Here is a 20,589-nt window from a genome sequence, read left to right on the forward strand (position 1 = left end):
TTTGCCACAACAGGGCAGTGATCCATGGTGCCAAAAGGCTGCACTGCCAGGTTCTCCTCCTCCCATCACCCACTCATCTGCTTAGTCCCCATCACTGTCGCTTCCCCACCACCCCTTCTCCTCCTATGCTCCATTCTCCCCCTACTACCACTCATGTGGCCACCACATTATTGTGGCGGCGGCACCAGTTTTCCTGCCTTCCCCTTTGCCTCCTCCCTACCTCACTCTGAGGAAGGGCCATGGAGCTCCTTCCCCAGAGCAAGGCATTCTGGGTGAGGTGTCTAGGAGACAGCCTGCACTGCCACCGCTGCTGCAACAAGCTGAGTAAATGCTGCTCAAACTTTTAAAAGTTTAAAGTTACTCATTGTAAACATCTTTTTCTAGGGAAGCTTTTAATGTTTAATAGATTATTGTATTTTACTGTTTTGTTGGAAGCCGCCCAGAGTGGCTGGAGAAACCCAGCCAGATGGGCAGGGTATAAAAAATAAATTATTATTATTATTATAGCTGCTGCTGCACCAAACTACAGTCATACCTCGGTTTAAGTACGCCTCGGTTTGAGTATTTTCAGTTTAAGTACTCCGTGGACCTGTCTGGAACAGATTAATCCACTTTCCATTACTTTCAATGGGAAAGTTCGCTTCAGGTTAAGTACGCTTCAGGTTAAGTATGGACTTTCGGAACCAATTACACTCATACCTCTGGTTAAGTACGCTTCAGCGTGAGTACTCCGCGGACCCGTCTGGAACAGATTAATCCACTTTCCATTACTTTCAGTGGGAAAGTTCGCTTCAGGTTAAGTACGCTTAACCTGTTTGTAAACCGAGGTACCACTGTACAACACTGGCACTTGCCAGGCCCGGAATGCCTCAGAGAAACAACCCCCTTTGTCATTCCTCAGAATGAGGCAAGGAGGAAGAGAATGTGGAGAGCAACACTGAATGGGGTAGCTGGGAGCACAAGCAGAGCCAGCAGGTGGGTGACAAGGCAAGTAAGTGGAGAGAGAGAGAGAGAGAGAGAGATGTGCCAGGTCACCAATCCTCTCCACCTGCTATACAAGACAAATGTCTTCTTAGCTTGCCTTGTTGTGCCACTGACCCTGAGTGAAACGGACTGCCTCAGGAGGTGGTGGGCTCCTGTTCTCTGGAAGTATTCAAGCAAAGGGTAGCTAGGTGTCAAGTAGGCATCCTGGACTGTAATCTCTGCCTTGAGCAGGGAGTTGACCTCCATGGTCACTTCCAACTCTAATTATTTTATGATTCTGTGATTGTGAGATAAGTCATGGGTCTAATCTGGTGCAAACATAGAAAAATATGCAACTAAGGCAACAGAAAACATGGCAATCTATATCTGGCTACTTTGGTCAGCTCTCCAATTCAACTGAAAGCCAGCATTTCTGTATTCCCATCACTTCTATAGCTTCTAGCTAAATGCTTCTTTTTCAGAAATTGTAGTTGATAAAGTTGACAGGGCAATGAGAAAGTAAGAAATGTTATTAATATATGTACCACCGCGAGACACTGTCAGGTTAAATACAGGAGCATAATCTGGGAAGGATTTATTTTAATCTTTTCCCTTTAACTTCAGTAAGGATATTTCTGAAAGGTTTTTGCTTAACCTTCTCTAAATGTTATTAAAGAACAAAATATACAGCTAAAAACTGCTTATGATTGCAATACGTTTTGCCTCTTTTTTTCTTTCTTGGAAATTGGGAACAGAAAATGTTAATCTACAAACAAAAATTATGTAGATAAACTTTTTCAGAAACGAAAAAACACTCTGAATCAAATGTAATGCTGGGGGGAAAATGAAATGAACATACATTTGGTTTAATGCTGCATTTAATTTCCGTAACTTACAGTACTATTAATATGGAAATCTGGAGTTTAAAATGGGTAAGATTCTTAACCTGTCAGTGTCCCTCTAGGTGAAAGCAAAAGCCCCATGTACATTATAAGCCCTGCATCATGTGAGTGTCTGTGATTATATGAAAGCCATTATTAGAGAGGAACAAGCCTTGTTTTAAAAGGCTCAAAGCCCCAGCAGAGGTGATACTCACGTTGGCATTGGCCCCATGAGTGACGAGCCCAGCCCCAGCAGCAGTCGACTCTGCTTCCAAAACGGCACAATCCAGTCGTGGAAAGTATTTGCCTGGGCCACCTGCACCAACGCCAAAAATAAATTTGGAAAAGAATGAACATAAGGACACATGGTTGCAAGGAGTCCAGCAGCTCATCTAGCCCAGTCCCTGCTGCCCTGTGACACAATATTGACATCCTATACTTAGAGGATTCTTGACAAAAAGGCCTCTAAAACCTTTGGATTGAAAAATTTCCACTGGAGACAATTAGTGTCTTCCTTAACAACTCGCTCCAGTACACTGAACTGCACCTATTACTTTAAAGCAGGATTCGGGTGTATTCAGACACACGAGCTCGCGGTGGTGCATCTGCAAGACGTTGCTTGATACCACAGCTATCACTTGATGATTATGCAGATATAGCATCATAACAGAACTTTCCATTTTTCTCATCTCAACTCAGAGGCAGTATTTTTCATTGGAGTATGTTTGTTCAGTTGCCAGCTGTCAAGTGGGCAGGGGGAAAATCAGTGACGCACATGCATGTGTGAGACAGTTTTGCAAAGGTTAAGATTAATGGACCTTCCTGCCAACTGAAATCTTTTTCAGAAGCCATTGTTCCTTGTCCTGTCCTCAAAAGGTAGAGTGCACCCTTGTTTTCTCTCTTCATGCTTCTATGTAGATATTTTGGTTAACTAAAATATCCTCCTTTATCATCTCTTCTTCGCTTAACATAACCCAGGCATCCCCAAACTTCGGCCCTCCAGATGTTTTGGACTACAATTCCCATCTTCCCCGATCACTGGTCCTGTTAGCTAGGGATCATGGGAGTTGTAGGCCAAAACATCTGGAGGGCTGCAGTTTGGGGATGCCTGACATAACCCATTTCCTAAGTGTTGCATCATAAGAAACATACCTTTATCATGCCTTTACGGTAGCTTTCCTTTTAGGTCAGATTCACACAATAACTACCCTGACAAGGAGGCTTCTCAGAACCAAAGCATGGAGAAACTACCATATGTTATTAGGCATTACCATGTAGCCACATGCCCTAAAATCAAAGATATCGCAAAGCATTTCCTGGTTGTTGTAATGGTGCCATGAAATCTTCAGAGCCAGTGGAGCTCCTATGGACAAAACTGCGCACTTGTATGGGACAGCCTTCGCAAGGTCTGAATTTTAAACAACCACCTTCTTCCTCCATAATGCTTAGAAGCTTTTACCATCCCGTTCCCTTGCATCCCTGCGTGAATAGCCAACCATCCCTCGGTTCTGTTTGTTCTATGCTTGTCTCTTCTGCTCCATGTTTCTTCAACAAAACCATGGCTAGTCACAGTGGGATGGGCCAAGGTTCCAGCACCCTCTTAGCTTTGGGTGGGGGGATACCGAAGGCTCTGTATAACCCACTACCAATGAGACTCATGTCTTTTGTTAGCTTGGACAACCGCTCTTACACTGCTCTCATACATTCTTTTAGGAACACAGGAAGCTTTCTTATACCGAGTCAGAACACGGATACAGCAGTTCTCCAGAGTTTCTTCCAGTCCTACCTGGAGATGTCATAGATTGAAACTGAGACCTACTACATGCAAAGGAGATGATCTTCCACTGAGCGTTGATCCTTCCCCCTCTTTCATGATACTGTGCTCAGTGGAACTTGTTATGCCCCACAGGGATATTCCTAAAGTTATAAACCAGGTGTTGTAGTTCAGATGTAGCAACATCTGGAGAGCTGATGACATCCCCACAGGACAAGTCCTGGCTATGATCTTAGGACCGACACCGATAAAACTTATACATATATACATGTAACTTTCCTATTCTCCTCCAAACCCATTTGAAGCACGTTCTGACTTCAGAAGATTATTTCCCCTGCTTCTTCTCCATCTCCAAGATGTGGGAGGTGATTGAGCCTCTTGTGGGTTGCCCTGTACCTCTGAGACTCTTGTGGCACCTTGGAATTGCAGCACAACTGTGACCATCTCCAGCTCTCCTCCCGAGTTTGAAGCAACTGAGGTGTGGAATTGTCCCCAACACCGTGGCGAATTTCAGAACAGCAGTGCAAGAACCCAATAAAAATACCACTCTTGGGGAAGAGATGGAATCCTGGTGACCACAAATGTTGGGTTGACTACCATGAACAAGTGGAATTTGTGGACCCCGACACTACACTACACTGCAATCCACAATGAAGTAGGAATAAAACATACTTTATTGGAGCAAAGTGTCCATATGAGATAAATGTCAACTGCTAAACAAATTGAGAAAAGCACAGTTAAAGGAAGGACCTTTTCATGCAAGATCCTGTTTAGTCTTTTCTGCATTCTGCATGACCTACTCCCTAATTTGCATCAAAGTTTTTCATCACATTTTGACATATTATAGCTGTAGCAATTACACACACATTCCAGCTCTTCAGCACTCGTTTTCACATTTCACTTATCTAGATTCATGTTTAAACTTGAGCTGCAGTCTTCTCAGTATACTGATTCACTGACTCTGTGCTCAAGACATCAACTTCTGACTTATTTAACTTATAAAATAGGATTTGTATATTAAATGGGATTTTTAAAAAATAAGCCATCCAGCAGATCCAGATGATCGTGAAGTAAAATGGATTATTGGGCACATAGCAAGAAGAAATTGCAGGAATTGCTGTTACTGTGTTAGTTCTCATGCTACATTTACTAAATAGAAACTCAATGGTTGTGTTCAAACACAATGCTAAACCACAGTTTAGCACTATGTAAATGAGCCTAGCCTCAATCTGGGCTCTCACACTCCTCCCTCCCCTTTCTGCACTGCTGGGATAAGAAGTTCAGAAGCTTTTGCTTTCTGTTTTCATTCATCACAGTTTGTCATTTCATCTGAACTGAGGATAGTCATTCAACATTAACTATGGCTGGCTTCCGAACAAGCCAATTTAAAACCATGGGTAGTTGAGCTAGCTTGTTAAACCACAGCGAGTGTTAAAAACCAGTTAGGATGTAACAACAAATCGCAGTTAATTAAAAGCAGAAATGAATGCTTCTGAACTTTTCCTCCCAGCAGGAGGAGGAGGAGAGAGAAGGGAATGTGCAAGCCTGAGAAAAGTTGAAGTCCTCTAGGCTCTTTCACATAACACTAAATCATGATCTAACATTATACTCAAACACAGACAGCGCTGCATAAATATCCAGTCCAGGTAAAGAAATGCATGCATGAAAATAAGTTTCTGAATGTGTATTATTAGGAACTGTGGGCATTAATCAGATGCACATCAGATGCACATACAGACTTCACTCATGCACACTTCATCACTTTCAACTGGATGAGTATTCAATTGGGTATCCATCTCCACACACTGTACAGTATCTAGGTCACAAGTAACTACCATTTTTACATATAAAAAGAACTCAATCAAGGCAACTGCATAAGGTGGATTCGCACATGTGGCTTAACTAGTTGAACCTAACTATTGTTAGGGTCTCTGGTATTTCTTTTACACAGAAGAAAAGGAAGAAGCATTTCCAGTCAATCATTCTTCCACACAGATCTACAACCTTTGGTAAAAACCCTCCATACTGCTTAAAAGGATGAAAGACAACCGAGCTACCTCTGGCAGAGGCAAATTTAGGGCAGCGTGAGCATCTTATTGGTGCGCCCCATTTAGTTCAGTGCCATTTTATTACATGCTCTTTATATCATTGCTGTATTGCTATAAGCATGTTTATTGCTAGCCAACTTACGATGGCTTGCTAAAATGCAGAGTAGAAATAATACAAAGTGCCTCTGTATGTGCAAGCTTCTCCAAATTAGGTGTAGTTTCACATGCAAATTTCAGATACAGTATTGTGAAAGCCACAGGAGCTCATTACATTGACTGCCAAACTATATACAAAAAGGGTTGGCTACACCTCACTATCCCCAGGTGTCTTCTTAAATTCCTTAAGAAAGAGACACCGTATCAGTTTGCAGACTTTCGTCATTTCCAGTCAATGAATGAGGCAAATTTCCAGGTGTGCATCTTTTCCTTGGAGAACATTAAACAGATTCCACTGGAAACGAACGCCTCCCAGTCAATTTGCTTGCCACTGCCGGCGTGCACCATAGCATCTAAAAAGGAAACTGTTTTGCAACAGTCATCAATTCACCACAAATTTCAAATTGAGATGGCTTTATATACAAAATACACAATAGCCATGATCTACCTGATAAATCAGACAGAGATTAAATATACTAGGCTTTAATCTTTTATAGGCTATTTTGCATGGGAGTAGCAACTGAGTAATAAAGTTATAAAGAACTCTGGGTTGCCCAAACCTGTCAAAGCTTGTCTATCTCACATCTCCACACGAGTGAAGTATGTACAGTACATTCCATGAGGGAATGCAATCTAACCCTAGATTTCACAGGTTTTCTATTTCCTATTTTAGATACCTGTTTTGCAGCTACACAAGTATGTCTGGGAAACACACACACACACACACACACGAGTACTTGGGGTATTATGAATATTCGCAGACTTGATGTTGGTTACACAATTCACCTCAGGGCTGTCCCTTCTCTGCACCATTGTAAATATATATATATATACATAAATGAGTTTTGGAGGTTTCAGCTATTCAATTATGACAATCTGTACAATTCTGCATAGATAAAGGGGAAATGGTTGCCAATGCACACACAGCACAATAATCAATATACTTTATTCTGAAGTTCTTGTTGATATGTTTCCCTTTTGTGAGATGTGTCAAAAGTAGCGTGGAAAAAGAAATCTATGGAATGTAGCCAACATCCATTGATATGACTGCCACACACCCTTGTGCTTCTTCCGATCAATTAATCCAGAGCAATTTTCCTTTGGTTTCATATGCAGTACAATTCCTAATCCAGATTAGAACCCCCTACTAAATCATTGCCACCTGGAAAGTAACAGGAATCCACCCTCTTAGTTGATTTTACAGTTAAAAGCCTGTAAGGAAGAATCGGTCTAGATTAGGAGTTCAATTGTGCACACACACACTCAAAGGCAAGTTCCGGCAAACAAAAATGGAAGTTATTTTCAAATAAAACACACCCAGATTGTGTTTAACAATCAATACTACAGTATTATAAATAATAGGATTGAAAACAACCCATTGCTACAAATGCAGCCACCCCACCCCCCCAGGCCAAGAAAACTATTGTAGTGACACTGACAGTGAAATCCTAGCCATGTCTACTCAGAAGTAAATCAACGGATCTTACTCCCAGGCAAATGGGCATCAGATTGCAGCCTAAATTGTGCATCAGAAGTCCCTGATTTGACTCGTTCCTCCGTGAAACAAGCCATCTCTCTGTGTGTCGATGCCCCATATTTGCAACAAGGAGACACTGACCTGCCTCGCAGGATTGTTGTAATCCTTATAATTAGTTACTGCATGGAATGCTCAGTTATCATTAGGAGGAAAAGGGAAACAAACTAACCCTCCACCTTCCCTTATTCTTCCTGATTAAATTATGCTCCTGTGCCCTCTGCAGTTGGGGTTTGCAGGTGCGTCTGCCGCGGGTGCTTTTTCTCGAGCGCCGAGAGCGCGCCAAGCGCAAGATCTGTATAGTACCTTGCACACTCCGGAAAAAGCGCTGACCTCTCGGGGAAGCGTCGGGAGAATGTGTCACGACGACGAGTCTCCCCGGCTGGCAAGTTGGGACTCCCAGGTTCCCCAGAGAAGCCTGAGCCCGCCCGCCGCCCTGGGTTTCTCTCGCCTCCCCATCCATCTGCCCGCCCGTCCGTCCCTGAGCCAGTGTCCAAAGTCTGCGCTTACCTTCCGTCGAAGTCCCCTAAAGTCTCCAGGTAGAGCCAGGACAGAATGATTAACCTCAGGGTTAAATCCATGATCGGGAAGGGAAGACAGATAGAGAGAGAGAGACGGAGAGAGAAAGAGAAAGAAGGAGGGAGGAGAGTAGCCCCGGCGCGTCTCTAGCAATAGAAACGACGGCAGCAGGTTGGGGAGGGATGCGAGGCGGCGAGGGCGAAGGCGCACGGATTCCTTCTCCTCGCGGAGGCGCTCCCAGCCCAGCCCGCGTTGTAAACTGAACTCCGGGTGCCCTCGGGGCTGTTGCTAATCCTGGCTGGCGGAGGGATGGGCGGAAGAAGAGAGAGAAGTCCACTAGCAGCAGCAACAGGAGGAGGGAGCCCCCTTCTCGCTCTCTTGCGTCCCTGCCTTTCTCTCACTCTCTCGCTCACTCTCTTCCTCCCTCCCTCTTCCTAAAGCGAAGGAGACGCTGCGCTCTGAAGGCGGCGCTGCCGCTCACCAACGAAAGAGGCGCGCTCGAGCGCAACCTCGCCACCTTCCCCCGCGGCTCTTTCTCCTTTGGCAGCGGAGATGAGGAGCGCAGGCTGGGAGGCGGAACTTCTTATTTGTTTCTTTTACTTATTCCTCTCCCCCCCCCTCCTCCCCACCATTCATTAAATCTCTGTCCTTCCCTGCCTCCCACCAGGGAGTGATAAAGCACCTACCGTACAAACAGCCAGCAATTAAAACCATTCAAAACCATCTCCATCTATAAAAACAATCGCAGATGCAGACTTCTCAGCACCGCAACGGAGAACTTATTTTTCTACCAAACAGGGACCATTTTGGAACTCTGTTATCGTTTCATCAGCAGCAGCAGCACTGTATGCTATGGGAGAACTCCATAAATATATTATAAAATCAGAACTACACCTCAAAACACATTTTGAGTCATAGAATCATAGAATTGTGGAGCTGGAAGGGATCCTGAGGATCATCTAGCCCAACCCCCTGCAATGCAAGGCTATGCAGCTGTCCTGCAGGTCCTCCTTTGGTCCTCCAGAAGTGACTGAACTACAACTCCCATCAGCCTCAGCCAGCATGTCCAATGGTCAGGGTTGATGAGAGTTGTAGTACAGCAACACCTGGGGAGCTACAGGTTCCCTAACCCTGTTAGTATGGGAAGGAGACACAGACATCATTTTATTCATTTAATGCATTGTTATTATTATTTTTAAAAGCAATTTATTAAATTTTTCAAATAAACACATTAAACACATTAAACAAAACAAAACATTCAACAACAAACACAACACACACAATTTTTCTCTTTTTAACATCTATTCACCTATCTCAAATTCCCAATGCTCTGCTGAGCTTTGATTTCCCTCCCTCCCCTTATTTGGTTTTCTTATCAACTCTTATCTCACAGTTCCTTTACTCCTTCTACTTAAAGTCATTTCGTAGGATTTATTTCAGTCCTGCAAGTGTCTTTAAACTTCTGCAATTCCTCTCCATATAGTCCACAAATTTACTCCAGTCTTTTTGGAACCTTGTCTCTCCCTGGTTTCGGATCCTGCTAGTCAGTCTTGCTAATTCCACATAGTCTATCATTTTTGTCTGCCACTCTTTGATCGTTGGTAACTCCTGAGTTTTCCATTTTTGGGCTAACAAAGTCTTTGCCGCGGTTGTCGCATACATAAATAATACTTGATCTCCTTTTACAATCTCTTGTCCTATATGACCCAATAAAAAAGCCTCCTTTTTGGGAAAAGTATATTTAAAAATATTTTTCAGTTCATTGTATATCATTTCCCAAAATCTTTTAACTTTTTCGCATGTCCACCACATATAATAAAATTCACAATCCTTCTCATTTAATGCATTATTAATGCTTAATGACATCTTATTGCAGCTGAAGAGTTGCAGCACCAGCTTCTATGTGTCTACTCATAGTAAGTCTCACTGAGCTTTACTCCTGCGTAAGTGCAAGCAGGACTACAATCTTTTATGTGTTTGACCTTATCAGGCACCCAATGAATCCCACCTGACATTGGCTGGAAGGTGCCTGCAGCTGAGATGAGGGTCAAGATGGCAAGGAGATCAGCTGCTAAAAAAACACCAAAACCAATAAGCCAACTCTGCTAGGACAAAGCCCCCTGCATGAATCTAAGCAGCTATTTGAATAATAATAATAATAATAATAATAATAATAATAATAATTTATTTATTATTTATACCCCGCCCATCTGGCCGGGTTCCCCCAGCCACTCTGGGCGGCTTCCAACAAAACACTAAAATACAGAAATCCATCAAACATTAAAAGCTTCCCTAAACAGGGCTGCCTTGAGATGCCTTCTAAAGGTCTGGTAATTGTTGTTCTCTTTGACCTCTAGTGGGAGGGCATTCCACAGGGCGGGTGCCACTACCGAGAAGGCCCTCTGCCTGGTTCCCTGTAACTTGGCTTCTCGTAGCGAGGGAACCGCCAGAAGGCCCTCGGAGCTGGACCTCAGTGTCCGGGCAGAGCGATGGGGGTGGAGACGCTCCTTCATGTATACCAAACATTGTCTTTTGAACCCCAGACACTTGGTACTGATATCCCTTGTCCTTTTGATGTTGTATTGCTGCTTTATCTCTTGTAAAATAGGTTACAGAAATGGATGTTGTGGTATTGCAAGATACGTTTTAAGTAAGCATGGAACATGCAAACATGCAACATCCATGGGTTGTGCTGCTGTAGTTAGTAAAGGGGTTTAGAGCAGGGATCACGTACTCTTTTGCATTTTGAATTTGAGAGAGTGCTGGGTGTGCCAGTCACAAAATAACTGAAGGTGGTGGTTGTTAGCATAGCAGAACATTAGAGAGCCACCCCCTAAGAACCTTATGCTTACCATGGGAAGTCACCTGTGTCCTGATTCTGGAGATCACACACTGATGTTACACACACACCACAAACACACTGGTGCTTTTGCTGTCCAATAGCAATGGGTACCTGCAGAAATATACTAGGTGGCTCACAACATCCAGTCTTATTTCACAGAAATCTCTTACAAGCTACCCACACATTTTGCCCTGTAACTTCCTATCTAGGAGGACTAGAGATTTGGTTGTTGTTGTTTTTAATTAAAACTCAAAGTCTGGGGCACCTGCCCTGGGTCAGCAGTGAAAGCATTCACTGGAACAAGTTTGGTGAGCCCTGGTTTAGAGAAAGAAGCATCTAAAGGGAAAAGGATGCAGAAATGAAGTGTTCAGTCAAATAGCATAGGGCAGATAACTCCTTGAAAAAAATGTAACTGGCTAAATTCTAGCACAGCCTTTCCATGTGGGGAAGCACATGTGTATATGCACAAAGGACCATGCAAATGCTTTGTGAGTAATAGTGTCCTATCATAGCCACCTACAATCTGTGCTTAGTTACGCTGCCATAAACAGGGCACAAATTTTCATGGGTGTGGTGGCGGCAGCAGTGGAGATTGTATGGCTCCATCAAGGTTGGCATGTGCCAACTTATGAATTCATAATTCAGACTTGTGCACTTTATGTGTGTGTGTGTGTGTGTGTGTGAGAGAGAGAGAGAGAGAGAGAGAGAGAGAGAGAGAGAGAGATGCACTGGCTAACCATGCGTTTTACAACAGCTTCCACTGACCAAACTTTTTGGAGGTGGGACTGTGAAATCATGACTGCTCACACCTATGTAGTTGTAGACTGCACAACTTGGGAGAACCACTTTGTAAACAACCTGCGTTGTTATGTATGTGGGTCTTCCCAATGACACATCTGTAGTCTACTCATTTGGAGCTATAGTTGGCAGCTTGCACCCCATCTACTTCTGGAAAGACAAGAAATCCTCCCTGCTTTTGGAGATCATGATCCTATTAGTGTTTGGCCCAGCCTACATGCCTTGGATTTGAGTGGACACTGCATGGGTCCTGTGGGATGGGTGGTTGACTAGAATATACATTCTAGTTAGAACTAATGGAAATGGGGTGAAGAGGCAATAGGCATACAATGCTCTGAAGCAGTACACTTCAAATTGCCAGATGTTGTGGGTCTATGTTTTGATATCATGGCTGCTTTAGTTGAGATTCCTGCACTGCAGGGCGTTGGTCTTGATGACCCTCAGGGCCTCTTCCAACTCTACAATTGTATGATCACCTTCATGCCTTACTTGTGAACTTATACAGCAGGGATGCAGAATCTGCCACCTTCCAGATGTTGTTGGATATCAGCTCTCATCATCGCTGACCACTAGCTATGCTGGTTGGGGCTGATGGGAGTTGGGAGTCCAACATTAGTAGGGCGACAGGTTCCCCATCCATTATACAAGCAGCCCATCAGAAGACATTGCTGAATTAGTTGTATGATACTTTGATTCAGCAAGAGGCAATTCATAATAAACACTTGAGTATCCCCTCTGTGTCTTATGCCAGTGTGTGCTTTGCTTCATCAATGCAAGAGAACAGGACCAAAGACTTTTCACCCATTGATGCATTTTAGGAAAATAAGTTGAGAGCTCCGATCCTGGATCCCCCAGATATTGTATAGCTTGAGCTTAAATAAATTTGGTGGGGGGTCATCTCATCCGTCTTCATAATGCATAGTTGTGGCACTAAGGATACCAGAATGCAAGTTACAAGCCAATAATAAAAAGGGGGGAAATGCTTTGAAAGCCACTTACCAATCTGAAAATATATCCATGGAATGCTTTGCTAACACACCCTAAACCATGACCTCGGTTTGAACACTAGTATCATATGGAAAAAAATAAACAACCCACAAAGCACATAGTTGAGCAGATAAAATTACAAACTGTGTGGATTGGGAAACCATGCAAGAATTCAAACGCAAGCTCCAGTTGTTGACGCATTATGGCAAACAAACATAGAAAATGCCAAATAAAGAGATTCTGAAATTATGTTGCACTATGATTCCAGCAAGTTGGGTCAGAGTGAGTTGATTCAGAGCATCACAAACCTTGCATGTCTTGCATGCTGTAAGATTTTCATCAGTTCGTTTTAGTAAATACACAACACAGAATGACTACTAAAACATGGCTTTTAGGAAAGGCTTGGGTTTTTCTAATTCCAGCTAGAGAGAAATGAATCCAGGCAGAAATATGTAGGATCATGCACTCTTGGGAGGAAATACACACTGAAGGCATTGCAGCAAGCAAACAAATCAAATTCAGTGGTGACACTGGCAAATATTCCTCTTGGCTCCTTGTTCACATGCCAAGTTGGAATGAGTTAAAGCAGGCAAAGGAAACAAGCATACCAGAGGCAAAAAGTGTGGCAAGATAAAGCAAGCTGATTTCTTGCCCAGAGACACTGAGTTGTGTCCAGGGTCTCATTGGCTGTGTATATATACACATCAGGTGGTGTCCACAGCAAATCCTCTACTTAACATTCCAATGTTAAATTGCTCTTGCATAGCACAGGTCGACTGTGACCTATCTGTAAAATATTCTACCATGTCTAATTTACCAAAGGACTTCCACTGTGCACCCGGACCTGATTTTCTACAGCCATGTTGTTCACAGCTGCTGGCTGTTCTCCAGACTTGTCACTTTTGAAAAGTCATTACCAGTGCATGTGAGATATATGTCAGTCTGTTTGCTTAGCCATCTGCTTCTCTCTCCCCCCCCACTTTCCACTGAGTACCTGAGCTGTGACTGTGTTGATAGGGTTCAGGGTTCCCTCCTATAAAGGTAAAGGGACCCCTGACCGCTAGGTCCAGTCGTGGACGAATCTGGGGTTGCGCATTCCTCTCGCTCTATAGGCCAAGGGAGCCGGCGTTTGTCCAGAAACAGCTTCCGGGTCATGTGGCCAGCATGACTTTGCAGCTTCTGGCAAGCCAGAGCAGCGCACGGAAACGCCGTTTACCTTCCTGCCAGAGCAGTACCTATTTATCTACTTGCACTCTGATGTGCTTTCGAACTGCTAGGTTGGCAGGAGCAGGGACCGAACAACGGGACCTCACCCCGTCGTGGGGATTCGAACTGCCGACCTTCTGATCGGCAAGCCCTAGGCTCAGTGGTTCAACCCACAGTGCCACCCACGTCCCCAGTTTTAGTATTTGGGAATAAGTTTTAGTATTCCCAAAACTGATTCCCAAATACTAGTTTTAGTATTTGGGGATCAGTTTTTAAGCCAACGATACTAAATTGTTCAGGGTGGTTAAAGCAAAAAGGTGTTACAAAGAGCTCCCAAAGGAGTTTCCCAAACTGAGCAGGCAGTAAAATGACAAATGAAATCCCATGTAAACAAGTGTAAAGTGATGATATTGGAGCAAAAACTTATTAATTTCAGCTATGCATTCATGGGGTCTGAATTATCTTTAATATCTTTTATTTCATTTCATATTACAAAGGCACATCCAAACATCTCCAGAAACAAGAAATTGTGTCTTCAACCCTCAGTTTCACTATTTTAGCTTTTGCTGATAAAAAATTGGAGCCTTATTATGCTCCTGATTGGTTGAGAAATTAAACTGATAATGCTTGTAAATTCAATACACTCTTACCTAAGAGTAAACTTCTTTGAACACAGTGGGCCTACTTCTGAGTAAATATGCATAGGATTGAGTTGTGAGGCTTCAGTTCTATGCAATTTGGAGTAAGCCCCAATACAGTGGAACTGCAGGAACGCCCTTTAAAACTTCTAGACTTGCAAACACCCAAACAAACAGATCTGGCTTAGGGCCTGGTGAGATGTTGCGTGACAGATGCAGCTATCACAACTGTCTTCCAATATCTGTCTTCCTTTTTGTAGTGAAGCCTCAGGAGGCTGCAGTCTTGAGCGAAATGGTTTGTGGGTGTGGTGAGATCAATGGGTCCTTTTCCACTTGTGTTGGGCTGTGTGTTGAACTGAAAACCAACTGAAGGGGAATGTTTAAGCAGGCTCTTTCACCATTCCTCCACTTAAGACTGTCGCTTCCTGTCCCCGCCTTTCATTTAATGATAATGAAAATAATAAATAGTTGGGAGATTGTTACTCACATCTGCCATGTGGTGCCTAGTTTGGCTTTTAACCAATGGCCATTTGCTCCATATTTTCAGTGCCAGGTTAGTTTCCCCACTCTGTCACATTATATGCAACGTAAGTCATAGTATGGCTTAAAATCATACTAAATGAGTGCTGTGTTCCACTCTGCTGTAGTCATCTATTAAATACAGAAACTCTTATCTCCACTTTTGCAGATAAGGGTTTGGTTATGAACAGAGTGCTATGAACATGGCATGTTTACTATAGTTTTGATCCATTTCTTCTGATGAAACATCTCAAGAGTGTGAAGGACATTTGATTTTGCTTATGTTTATTTTGTCAATTTTACTCTGGTAAACTTAGTCCAAGCAAAGGCTACTCTAGTGGCTTACTATGTTTTTCTTTCTTCTTTGAATCATACACATGGGAGGGAGGCATTAAAGCATGCAACATCTAAACAACTGTAGTGGAGCAATATTAAGAATGCTATTATTTTATAACTGTAGACAGAACACTTTATCATCCAAGGATAATAGAAGCAAATTGCTTTCTTAAAAAACAAATGTTTTGCTAATCTGCTGAAGATGCTGTGTGATGGGTAAGAGCACCTTCCTGGGAAAATAATTGCAAAGTGTGAGTAGCAGGACACAGGAGGCCCAAGATTTTACTGCTCGCATTTGTGACTCCACATATTAAGGAACTAGCAACAGGGCATTCTTTGATGCTCCTTGGCCATTTCCCATATCCCTTAAAAATCTGATATTCAAAGACCCCCTTCATATTTGCCTAGTTTGCAAGATCTGGTATTCAAAGAACCCTTTGTACTTTACATCTTGCAATGCTTACAAACAATTGTGTGAAGAATTACTTGGAAAAGTAAGGTCAGACAATTAACTAGAAGTGGAGTAATTCTAATACTAAGAGGACTCCTCTGTCCAGAAATTGTGCTGCCCAAGGGGAAAAACCAATTGTGCATTCTTTGCTCTGAAAACATCTACCAGATAACTTGATCATTAATATTTTCTCCGTGGGTTGATCAGTCCTATATCCAGCAGGATTAAAAATTTAAACACAACAATAATGTGCATTGGACATGCATTTATATCTCAGAAACACAGCAGTGAATTGAAAATTGCTGAGATTAAAGACAGCAAGCACAACAGAAACCTGGTATGAAATAACATGTTGAAATGTTATAGCAACAGTAGCCACCATATTCTGTGCATTACTAAAAACTATGCAAAAAGAAGCAGCAAAATATCAAATCTCATTAGATGGTGCGAAGTCCTTAAAATGAAGTGTGATTTCTATAGGCTTGTTTAATAAATTTAAGAAAATGTATACAGGTGTTGCCTTTATGTTCCTTGCCTATATGCAAAAAAGCAACAGATGAATCATGCACAAATAAATACTTCTACTGAACAACCACAGCACTGCTTATTTATTAATTTATTTCATAAAATTTATGCACAACTTGATTGTAAAACACACACACCCGAAAGTGGTTTACAAAAAAGCAAAGCAATAAAAATCAAGAAAATTTTACAACCATACTTAAAAGATACAAAAGTTAAAATAATAAAACAGATTAAAATTGCCTCAACTTTCTAAGCATCTGGGTAGGCTTGTCTAAACAAGAATGTTTTTAGTAGGCACCAAAGAGAGTACAGTGAAGCTGCCTGCTTGATATCAATAGGCAGGGAGTTCCAAAGTGTAGGTACTTACAAATGCAGAATGGGCTTGGAAGGAGCTGTGGCAATGGAAATGGAAAACGAAAAGACAAAAGGAAACTATAACGCTAAACCTATGATTATGCTCCTTAATGAGTTCTACAGTTAATTAAGTCAGAGTTAATTAAGTCAGAGAAAGTTCTCTAAGTTGCTGCTGTGGCAAGTTGGCATAAGATCATGAGAAGAGCCCATCGAGTTCAGTATTCTGTTCTCAGAAGCATACTTTCTCTATGAGCAAAGCCATAATGGCCAGTAACCAATGATAAGACTTATCCTCCATGAATTTGTCTAACCTTCTTTTAAAACCATCCAAGTTGGTGGCTGTTACTGCCTCTTGTGGGAGTGAATTGTCCACACTTCTGCTTGTCCTGTGCCTAGAAAGCAGAGGTTTGAGTGGTCCAAGCATTCCCCCCTTGCCACCACTCATTTCCCAAGGAAAACCCACTCTTTAGCTCTAAATCGGAGCAAACATCAATCCAGAGAAAATCTGAACTGCTGTTTGCTCCAACTGAAAGCTAAAGAGTGGTTTTCTCCAGGTGAAAGCAGCGAGACTAGAGGAATTGTGGATAAGTCCTAAGTGCTGTGTGAAAAAGTACTTTCTTTTATCTGTCCTGAATCTTCCAGCATTCTAACTCATTGTCTCCCAGTGTTATGGGAGAAGAAGAAAAACCATTATTGTCCACTTTCTTAGCATGGTTGCAGAATAAGCATGTTAATAGATTTTAATGATGAGAGTTGAGTTCTGTAGTTGGGTACCCTTGTTAGTATAGTCAAAGTCTGAGTACAAAAATACTTGCAAAATCTGTTTTCAAACATGCAAGATCTATCTTCATAGAAAAGGAAATGAAATCACCTTTCCAGTGATGAAGCTTTTTTTTTTTTTTTTAAAAAAACTTTATTGGTATTACTGTGGGGGCAGATGGGCATTTTGGGATATTCCTGCTCTGAGAACCAGCTGTCATTTAATTACACATTTCAAGGAGGATTTAGGAAGCTTTGCAAGCAGCCCCACTGCCAACCCCTTTCCTCCCTGCTTCCTTATTTTGGGGACAATGGATTCAAGATGTGCACTGTCTGCTTCACAGCTGCAGTTTGTATCTACAAAACGTTACTTGACTTTGATCACAAGGAGTGATTATTAATTCAAATCGATCAGAAAAGCCCTTTGAACTAAACTGGGACACCCACTATCAAGTTGTTCTTTGGGGAACATGTCTCTGGTTCCATTGATATCACTTGTGCAGAATAGTTGCATTTTTCCACGCCCCAAGCCCGATCCAGATCCACCAGTCCCATGCAGTGTTTACCTAAAAATAAGAACAAATAATATTTACAGTTTACCATAATTATTGTAATACTACAAATGCAAATGTATATTTCAGCATCAACACCCATTGAAGAAAATGGGTATCCTAGCACCAATTGTAACAATAGTGATTATGGTCATTTCAGTATCAGTCGTTAACAGTAGTGGTGCCAGTATATATTTTGCAGTGTCTCAGACCTTTGTTCTGCTTATTAATGAAACTTGGGATAATTTCCTAATCTGGTTATTTCTAATACAGTCTCTTTGTATCAGATGCAGGGAGCGTTTGGCCCTCCTTATGTTGAGGAATGACAACTCTCATCATCCCTGGACACTGGCCATGCTTGCTGGGGCTTATGGGAGTTGTAGTTCAGCCACTTCTAGAGGGCCAAAGGTTCCCCACACCTGCTTTATAATATTGAGAGTAGAAAGACATGTGACCAGGTGAGACGGATTAAGGGCTGATATATGCATACTAAGTTAAAATAAATGAAAGATGTGTGTTTTTATGGGGGCTCAGAGTTAGAAAACATGCAAAAATCTATGGATTCATCCCTGGCATTACCAAGGACTTCCGGCTGAAACACAACTGATGCTAGCCAGAGTGGACAATATTAGAGCACTCATATTTAATTGCAAGAACGTTTTGTAATATTGTTGCTAGTTAATATTCTTGCTGATAATCTGCACTGTTGCTGTTGTTGAATATTTGACTATTTTAAAATATTTTAAAAAATATTTTCAAATTTTATTTTTACATTTTAAAATAAATTGTTAACATTTAATTCCAGAATGTTGAGTACAATATGGGCAAATTTCCCCATTATATTATGGATAAAATAAGCATGTTGAGTTACTGAAGAACTCTGAAATATGAAAGAAAAAATTAAGTATGCCACCTCCCTTAAGATAACTAATAGAATTGAATTTTAAAATGTCCTGAGTCTGCATTTGTTTAAAATGGGCTTGTTACACATAACAGCATGTATCTGCAACATATTACAGTATGTAGGTAGATTGTACTATCTTACTATCTAATACTGCAATCCTACACCCACTGGCCTGGGAGTAAGCCCCATTGAATCCAGCAAGCAGAAACACATAGGATTGTGCTGTAAGTTATTTTTACATGATTACTGGCAAGGAATGAGTGGTGGTACTGTGGTAGAAAAGATATTTTTGTTGTATTGTTTTGCATTGTTTCATTTTGGGTTGGAACTTTAATGCAAAAACAACCACGAAGCAATGGTTGTGGTGACCATTTTAACTATGCAACCCTGTGTGTCTTTTTTCACAAAGAAGCACCATTGGATTCAATGAGGTCTCTAAGGTGCTATTGGAAAGAATTTTTAAATTTTGTTAACTCCCAAGTAAGCATGCCCAGAATTGCAAGCTAAATAGTACACCTTATGTAGAATCTCACTATCTGATTCTGCCTCTGACAGAGCATGAGGTTAGTGCTGATCTGATCTGACCTTTACCCTAGTCATTTGAAAACAAAACAGTAATCCTCACCAACCACACACCCATTAGCAAGTTTAAAAGGTGAAGAAAGATGACTGAAATGGAAGAGATTCTTTTAATGGAGCGAATAAGCCTGATGTCAAGTATAGCTTCAGAAGAAACAAGAACAAAAAAACGCCAGTGAGAGATCACACATACCTACTTTATCTTTGAAAGGTGGGGGGAGAAGTACTATAGTGTCACAACATCAAATTTGCCTGAAATGCTGAGTTGACACTCTGTGATTCATTTACAGCCATCCACTCCACCCTTCATTAAGTGATACATTTCCTTCCCATATCACCAAAGGGCTGGAAGAAATGCCCACTCCCATTTGGTGGAGTGGCACCTCTTGAACTCACAGCTGTGACCTTGTCAGCACGTTTTCCTTTCCAGATACAGGAGTGGCTTTAAAGTTTTGCCAGTTTTTGTGAAAAAAAATAGGTAAGATTATCTCAAGTCCTCAGTGCTTCCTATTGTACTCTTAGCCACCACAGAAGTGTTTAGATGCATAAGCATCGTTTCTTCTTACTGCCTGTTATACATTCTGAGTGAATTTTGTATCCAAAACACACAACAGTATCAAACCTTGTTTTGTCTATTTATCCCAAACACCTTGTCTTTATTTTTTGAAAACCAATGCCCCATTTATGAGCCAACAAGTTCCCAGAGTAGCTAATATAAAAAAAACCTAACAAATTAGTAGAACTGATTAAAAAGGCAGAGAAGCCATTGAGTCTAAGAAAACAGCATAAAAACAAAAGGATCTAAATTGACCGACCATGTTTTAAAAAGACCTTTATCTGGTGCTGAAAATAAAAAAGCTTTGGCATCAAGTAAAACTCCCAGGGGAATCCCTAGAATATCAGCCCACCCTATGCAAACCAATCTTACATATTCTGAAGGCATTTGAAGAACTGTAAATGATAAACACAAGCTCAAAGCTTCCTTGGGCACATGGAACTACCGTAGCTATGCAGTTGTATGGATCCCAGCCAGCTACTCTTTCTCTGTTTTGAAAGGTTCCACTAGATCTATTGCCATCCTTTGCAAATGTGTCCTTGTTACTGTCCTTTTGTTTGGCAAGAGGGACACTTTCATAAAAAGGGAGAAAACTTTCATAAAAGCCACCACCCTTTTCAGATTCTATTTGTTTTGTTTCAAATATTTCTATCATGCTTCCCCAGACTAAGGCTGCTAGAGTACTGGGCTTGCCTAAGGCCACTTATTT

At 41.7% G+C, this 20,589-nt stretch overlaps 2 protein-coding genes across 9 annotated transcripts in view; both read right to left on the reverse strand.

The window, feature by feature from the left end:
- NPNT (nephronectin) overlaps window positions 1-8,423 on the reverse strand; it is a 68,577-nt gene extending 60,154 nt beyond the window's left edge. For 3 of the 6 annotated variants that reach the window (XM_088660484.1, XM_035111819.3, XM_088660483.1), the window contains exons 1-2: window positions 7,867-8,088; window positions 2,060-2,160 (exon numbers count right to left, since the gene is read on the reverse strand). In XM_088660484.1, coding sequence (XP_088516610.1) covers window positions 2,060-2,160; window positions 7,867-7,937 — 172 coding nt within the window. In that variant the 5' untranslated portion in view covers window positions 7,938-8,088. Of the gene's footprint in view, window positions 1-2,059; window positions 2,161-7,866 lie in introns of all 6 variants that reach the window. The other 3 variants (XM_035111823.3, XM_035111821.3, XM_035111820.3) reach the window with 3 other exon arrangements.
- A 7,828-nt stretch (window positions 8,424-16,251) lies between these two features.
- The window catches only part of GSTCD (glutathione S-transferase C-terminal domain containing), a 55,173-nt gene continuing 50,835 nt past the window's right edge, over window positions 16,252-20,589 (reverse strand). For all 3 annotated transcript variants that reach the window (XM_035111864.3, XM_088660485.1, XM_035111866.3), the window contains one exon: window positions 16,252-17,856. In XM_035111864.3, coding sequence (XP_034967755.1) covers window positions 17,720-17,856 — 137 coding nt within the window. In that variant the 3' untranslated portion in view covers window positions 16,252-17,719. The remainder of the gene's footprint in view (window positions 17,857-20,589) is intronic.

The sequence above is a fragment of the Zootoca vivipara genome, chromosome Z1 (assembly GCF_965207765.1).
Source record: "Zootoca vivipara chromosome Z1, rZooViv2.hap1.1, whole genome shotgun sequence".
NCBI lineage: Eukaryota > Metazoa > Chordata > Lepidosauria > Squamata > Lacertidae > Zootoca > Zootoca vivipara.